Source organism: Berghia stephanieae, chromosome 1 (assembly GCF_034508935.2).
Source record: "Berghia stephanieae isolate SIO BIC M18660-M18661 chromosome 1, UCSD_Bste_1.3, whole genome shotgun sequence".
Classification (NCBI taxonomy): domain Eukaryota; kingdom Metazoa; phylum Mollusca; class Gastropoda; order Nudibranchia; family Aeolidiidae; genus Berghia; species Berghia stephanieae.
Genome location: NC_088360.1, coordinates 126,585,734 through 126,593,212, shown reverse-complemented (window position 1 = coordinate 126,593,212; position 7,479 = coordinate 126,585,734). Strand labels below are relative to the sequence as shown.

At 37.5% G+C, this 7,479-nt stretch overlaps 1 protein-coding gene across 10 annotated transcripts in view; it reads left to right on the top strand.

Moving 5' to 3' along the window:
• Positions 1 to 5,274: 5,274 nt before the first annotated feature.
• Positions 5,275 to 7,479, top strand: part of LOC144963067 (stromal membrane-associated protein 1-like) — a 37,700-nt gene continuing 35,495 nt past the window's right edge. For 3 of the 10 annotated variants that reach the window (XM_078896691.1, XM_078896693.1, XM_078896690.1), the window contains exon 1: positions 5,277 to 5,489. In XM_078896691.1, coding sequence (XP_078752817.1) covers positions 5,372 to 5,489 — 118 coding nt within the window. In that variant the 5' untranslated portion in view covers positions 5,277 to 5,371. Of the gene's footprint in view, positions 5,490 to 7,479 lie in introns of all 10 variants that reach the window. The other 7 variants (XM_078896697.1, XM_078896696.1, XM_078896698.1 and 4 more) reach the window with 5 other exon arrangements.

Here is a 7,479-nt window from a genome sequence, read left to right as displayed (position 1 = left end):
AGTTGCTTTACGTCTTGGAATGAGATTATTTAGTTTTGTTCTTTCCCTTGTCGGAGTCCTTGGCTGAGAGGGAAACAGTCAAATGTATAGTTTTGGGATATGGTATCTTAACCTTGTAAATCTGTTATGTATTGTTATATTTGTTGTTTTTTAAAATATATTGTAAACATTTGAATGTATCCCTCGTGGTGGAATCCTGTGCTTGTGTCTGGATGAGACTTTTATGTGATCTCAAACGAAATACATTGATGGTTTGCTCTTAGAATCTACATCTGTTCCCTATTTTAACTTCTTTGTCTCACCTTTCTTGGGTTTCATTATCTTCCTTTTTTTCTGGTGCTGAAATAACAATGTGTCGCAAGCGCTGTAAAAACCCTTTGCAATGAGTCCCTACTGTTAGACCTAAACAGGTGAAAGTCAAACATACCGATGAGTATTATTATTATTATGGGCTGAAGCCATTCCTTTGTCAGCTTGTGTGAGTGTTGAAGCACAACACCTTTGCTCAAGTCATAATATTATATCAATTATGGTCATTCTCTCGGACAACACACATACAAAATATGTGAATCACGTCAATTTGGTAATACCCTCCTCCTCCTTTTTCTTCTCCTTCTTCTCTTCTTCTTCTGTAACTTCAATTTTGAAGATTTCACAGACAACAGTATTAGTAACATTCTTTCATTAGAGATGTGAGACAATTCCATTGTCTAAATATCAATGGTATGGACGAGTACAAGTGGGCATCCTCTCACCTCTCTAATTACCCCGTGGATTCTTGGAAGACTAGGAACGGAGATAGCGGCAACCCTCGCTGTCTCGAAGGCAAGCAATTTTGAAAATGCTTACCACGCCCTGTAATTCAGATTATTGTCAACTCCTGTCGTGACTTTTTTTTAAACCTCATATAGAGGTGATGGGAAGCAGTTGTCTCTAATATTAGCCTATTACTATTAGGTTGTGATGAAACGAGTAGGCGCGTCATACCAGGCATTGAAGAGGCCATAAGCACAATAAAATGTGCATCCTGTGCTTTTTCTACTTCCTCGACAATTATGTTAGGCTACTATTCCCGATTTTTCATTAAAATCTATGGTGGTATTTGGTACTTTTGACTTGAATTATACCTCTTTGCTCCTGGTGGAGCATAGGGCCTCAACAGCACTCTTCCATCTTCTTCTGTCCTTGGCACATACCTTTGCCTCATTCCAGGTAAGATTGGGGACGCACAAATCTTGGTGAAGGCTTCTCCTCCAAGTCTGTTTGGGACGACCTTGTTTCCTCTTGCCCTGTGGGTTCAATTCGAGAGCCTGCTTGGTTATATTACAGGGCTCCTTCCGCAGGGTATGGCCAACCCATCGCCACTTTCTGCGTCTGACCTGGACATCCATTTGCTCTTGGTTTGTTCTTGTCCAAAGGTCAGCATTTGGCACTTTGTCAAACCATTTCAACCTGAGGATTTGTCGAAGACAGCGATTGACAATAGTTTGTATATTGGCTGATGTGATCAAGGTTGTTCGCCAAGTCTCTGACCCATAGAGCAGGACTGCCTTAACATTAGTGTTAAATATTTTAATCTTGGTTGGTATTTGGTAACTTATGAATATTTTGTAGACGTTCGTCTTACTTTCCTCTGCAATGTAGGCAATGAACTTGAAAGTATAGATAGTTCGAAGATGACGTCACTCAGGCCTTTGTTATTGTTTTTGCCATCCGCGTTTGTGAGTTGTTCTCACTAAACTTTATTAACCGGACTATAAAAGTTCATGGTTACACAGAGTTTGTGTGTTGGTCCGTTATACTTCCGGATGGCAATGTTGTGAACTCCTTGGCCAAGCGCATTCTATCTATAGGGTAAGAGGTTCTTACTATGCTTCTGCCCGCTCGTATTAATAATCGAGGAACTAATAATTCAGTTTACACCTAAGTATGAATCAATTCCTGCGCTGTAAAAATTAATGATCAAGTGTAGCTTATGTTAAAGGCATTTTTTTAAAATAACATTACATTGTCTGGAGTGATAATAGCCTAATTAAAACAGAGACATGCTCACACAAAAATAAAACAATAAACCCGTACATACGTGCGTGAATAAACGCCCAGACTCTCAGACACAGGAACACGCGCGTCCGGCGTACGCATACACAAAAATGCACACGCGACATGGATGGATAGGAAGAAAGAACAAGAATATTTAAATTAGTACTTATGTGAACTGAATTGATTCATTGTGGTATTTAACCAGTACATTTTTGACCAATGAAAGCATGGTATTTGTGACACACCTTCACACGTGCTCGGACAAACATGGTTGTTTGTTTATAAACAATAACGAAGTCGATCTCTCTCTGACCATCGTTATTGTTATTATAGATAGTTCGAAGATGACGTCAGTCAAGCCTTTGTTGTTATATTTTGCCATCCGCGTTTGTGAGTTGTTCTCACTGAACTGTATTAACGAGACTATAAAAGTTCATGGTTACACAGAGTTGTGTGTGTTCGTCCGCTATACTTCCGGATGGCAATGTTATGAGCTTCTTAGCCAAGCGCATACTATCTATACCGCCAAATGGGTGACCTGTTATCGCACGATGTCCTCGATCAGATTATAAACGTTTAAGTTTACACGGAGTTTTCTTTGTTGGTTCTTTTGATCAGGCAGTAGAACATTGGGTATTTAGTTAGACATACCATCCATAGTAAAGTCTGTGGAGATAGCTATGTTTACTAATCACTGCCATTGTTTACATTATGAGGACAGTACGAGGTGCGTGGTTATAAGAGTGTCTATAGATAGTATGCGCTTGGCTAAGAAGCTCATAACATTGCCATCCGGAAGTATGACGGACCAACACACAAAACTATGTGTAACCATGAACTTTTATAGTCGGGGTAATACAGTTTAGTGAGTATCACTCACAAACGCGGATGACAAAATACACTAATAAAGGCTTGAGTGACGTCATCTTCGAACTATCTATAGATAGAATGCGCTTGGCCAAGGAGTTCACAACATTGCCATCCGGAAGTATAACGGACCAACACACAAACTCTGTGTAACCATGAACTTTTATAGTCTGGTTAATACAGTTTGGTGAGAACAACTCACAAACGCGGATGGCAAAAACAATAACAAAGGCCTGAGTGACGTCATCTGCATACTATCTATAGATAGAACGAAGATGACGTCACACAGGTCTTTGATATTGTTTTTTTTTTTTTTTTTTTTTTGCCACGTTTATGAGTAATTCTCACTAAACTGTATTAACCAAGTTACACATGGTTTTGTGTGTTGGTCTGTTATACTTCCGGATGGCAATGTTGTGAGTTTCTTAGCCAAGCGCATGCTATCTATTGCTCGATAGGTGGTAACGGACATAAAAGAACAAATACAACAAAATGAGTAATGAAGAGACTACAAAACCTAAAGGAGAGTAAATCACCTGGACCTGACAAACTTCATCCTTACATCCTAAAAAACTTAGCAGAGCAGCTAGTAGAACCCCTAACCAAGATATTTAACCAGTCGACGAAAGAAGGAAGACTACCAAGGGAATGGAAAGAAGCTAATGTCACAGCCATATTCAAGAAGGGAGACAGAAAAAATCCAGAAAACTACAGACCAGTGAGCCTGACATCTGTCGTCTGCAAGCTCATGGAACAGCTGATTAGAGAAGAAATGGTTGATCATGTGACCAAGAACAAACTATTCAGCAAAGATCAACATGGTTTCATGGCGGGAAGGTCTACAGTAACAAACCTACTTGAAACAATGGATGACTGGACGAGAGACCTGGAATTAGGCAACAATTTAGATGTCATATACCTCGACTTCAGAAAGGCATTTGACAAAGTTCCACACTGGCGCCTAATCAGGAAATTGGAACAGTATCAAATTAATGATCAGACAGTCAAATGGGTCCGAGATTTCCTCAAAGATAGAAGACAAAAAGTGATAGTGAATGGAACAGCATCAACGGAGAGACTGGTAACAAGTGGAGTGCCACAAGGAAGTGTACTGGGGCCAGTTCTCTTCCTGATTTACATCAATGACTTGCCAGACAATCTATCATCTAAATGTAAAATCTTTGCCGATGATACTAAGCTCTATGGAGTAGCTAATACAGAAGAAGAAAGAAACACCTTACAACAAGATTTGAAAAAGCTTGAAGAATGGTCCGAAATATGGCAGATGGAGTTCAATGTAGATAAATGTGCAGTTCTTCACCTAGGAAAAAAACAACAGAGAAGCAAACTATATAATGAAAGAAAAACCCTGCAGAAATCCAATGGGGAAAAAGACCTAGGAGTATTTATTGATAGGAAGCTAAACTTCAAGATGCAAATTCAAGATGTTCAATCTAAGGCTAGTAAAACACTCGGAATAGTGAAAAGAAATTTCAAGAATCTGAAAACAAAACACATGACTACCATCTACAAGACTATGGTTAGATCAAAGCTGGAATATGCTAACTGCATAAGATATCCGAAGTTTGAGGGAGACAAAGACTGTTTGGAAAGAGTGCAAAGGAGAGCAACAAAACTTATCACACACCTGAAAGACAAAACCTACTGTGAGAGATTGAAAGAATTAAATCTCCCGACCTTAGATTACAGGAGAAGAAGGGGAGATATGATCCAAACATATAAAATAGTAAAGGGAATAGACAGGGTAGAGGCAGGATTCCTTAAACCAAACAAGAACATTCAGACACGAGGAAACAGCAAGAAACTGAAAAAAGAACGTTTTAAAACAAATGAAAGAAGGAACTTTTTTTCATCTAGAATTGTAAATAACTGGAATAAACTGCAAGAAACCACAGTATCAGCAAAAAATTTGAATAAATTCAAAGCAGAGTTGGAGATAAGCAACACCCTAGGAAACAAGTTCAATTATAAAAAAATTGGTCCAATCATTAATAGATGAGGAGGAGCGAAGGAGACTACACCAAGTCTAAAAGCTCTATACAGAGGTATCCAGGTATCCAGGTAGGTATCGGTAAAACCTCAGATCCAGTCTGAGGCATCGAGGTGACGAACGACCACTCCCTCCCAATCCGCCCACACAATACTTCCGTTTGTTCCGAGCATATTTATTTGTTATCATGTTTTTTTTTTTAATTTACCTAAGGTTCTGTGGCAATCATAAGAATAGATTGTATAACAAATTTTTTTTAGAATTTCATTCAAGATGTTTTTATCCTCTGACTCAAACTGTTTATACTGAATATCCACGTAGTTTAAATATTCTGACCGGAGTTGTTATGACGGAATAACATTGATCGCGAATCGTGAGGAAGTTACGGCCCCTTTTTGACTGCTGTGGTTGCCCTAGATCATTGTACTGTTTCTTTTTTTGATAAAATATAAAATGTCAACTCTTAGAGAAAAAGAAAGACGTAAGGAACAGCAAGATAAGTTCCAAGCAATCTTATCGGCTTTACTAAAGGATGAGGACAATAAATATTGCGTAGACTGTGATGCCAAAGGCGAGTATATGATGTTGTGTATGGGCAAAGATTTGTGAAAAATAAACAATTAACAATAGGCTAATAGGCAATAGTAATAGGCTAATAGTACTAATAAAGTAATAGTAATAGTGAATAGTGTCAGTAGTCAGTGTTCGTTGTCACACAGCAGGCCAGGCATCATGAAATCGTTGGTCATTGTGTTGATTTTTTTCATTCCATATTGAATACAACATACTGGATATAATTGATGTTTGTGTTAGAACGAGTAAAGATGTTTTAATTTTAATTTCAAATGTTTTTGATTATAATTAATATTAACAGTTAATAATAATAAATAACAAGAGGTTTTCTTGATCTTGCAACTCAGTAGACTGTACTACTCTGTAACTGTAAGTCTGCTATAAATAGCAAATAGCACAGGCTACTAATAGCCCCTATAATATGATTAAATATATATATTGTATAATGACCATGTCTTAAAGTTAAAGCTAAGCAATTTTCTCAGCGCATGTAGAACTTGAGATATTTTCACTTGTGAAACTGAGCATATATATCTACTTCTTTCAGAAACAAATTCAATGAGAATTGAAGTTGAAGTAAAGAGAAAAACCTTTTGATTATGATTTTGGGAGTCCTTCCCATACCACCACCCCTCTCAATTCAAGGGGTGGAAGGCTTCTGTGATTTTGCTTTGGGAAGGGTCTCCAAAAAAACTGGCCAATTTGGATTGGGAAGGGAGACCACATTGTTTATTTTTTGTGAAATGGACAACATTTTGCCCAGAGCAATCATTTGTCTTGCATATATCATTGAGTGAATACAATTCATTATAGCTTCAGACACTTCTGACTACAAATTGGTAGATCCCTCTCTTTCACATTCACATTCAACTTTAGTGATCAAAGGGAAAAATTGTTGCTCAGAAACAGAGGAAATAAACAGAGCAAAAAAAAAAAAAAAAAAAAAAGGAAAGCTGGCATGTGTGTGTGTGTGTGTGTGTGTGTGTGTGTGTGTGTGTGTGTGTGTGTGTAAATAAAATTACATCCGATGATTTGCAATCTGTTATATGCTTAGCTTTTATATAGTGCAAGATCCACTAAACATGCTCAAAGCGCTTTACAAGAGGTCTCTGACCAACAGTGACCAATCGTCTGTTAGGTGATACTACAATTTATTTCTGACAGAGACAATGTTAACGACCAGGTACTCATTTTACACCTGAGTACAGTGAGAGAATGTGAGTAAATAGCCTTTTCTAAGACTTGAACCCAGGAATTAGAATTACTAATATAAACACAAGAAATGAATACAAGAAATACATGGCTAGAGAATGGGTGCTCCCACAACCGAAGGTACCCAAAGAAAGTTGACAAGATGGCGGCTCATTGATTTCTCAAGGATTTTGTGATCAGATTACTCGAAGTTAACAAATTTTTAGAGGAGAAATTCAGTGAAATTCTTAATATATTTTATCTGTGTGATATAAATTTATAGTTTTAATCATTTTGAAGTGAAAATGTCAAAGAATAAGAATAAAAAAGTCAATGGAAAGACTTCTGAAACTGAGGTTGTAAACACCCAAAATGGCGGAAAAAACAAATCATCGAAAAATGTTACTATTGAAGTTGATGAGTGCAAAGTATGTCACCAAGAGTTCAGTGATCCAAACCATGAAATGATTATTTGTGACAGATGTGATTGCTATGTTTGCAGAGTTTGTAGTGAAATAACAATAGAACAATATGCCCTCTTGATAGATGATTCCTGCAAGTTTCACTGGTTTTGTGAGGAGTGCGAGCGACCAGCTATGTCAGCAGTCAAAAAAGATAAATTAATAGAACAGAAATGCAATGAAATCCTGGATGATTTTAAAAGGAATGTTCTAGAAGATTTGAAGTCCCAAATTTTAAATCTCAGGGAAGAAATTGATATTTTGAAAAGAGATAAGAGTGTCCCACGAAACCCAACAGCAAATGCCCAACAAAGTTATGCAGAAGAGGTTAGAAAA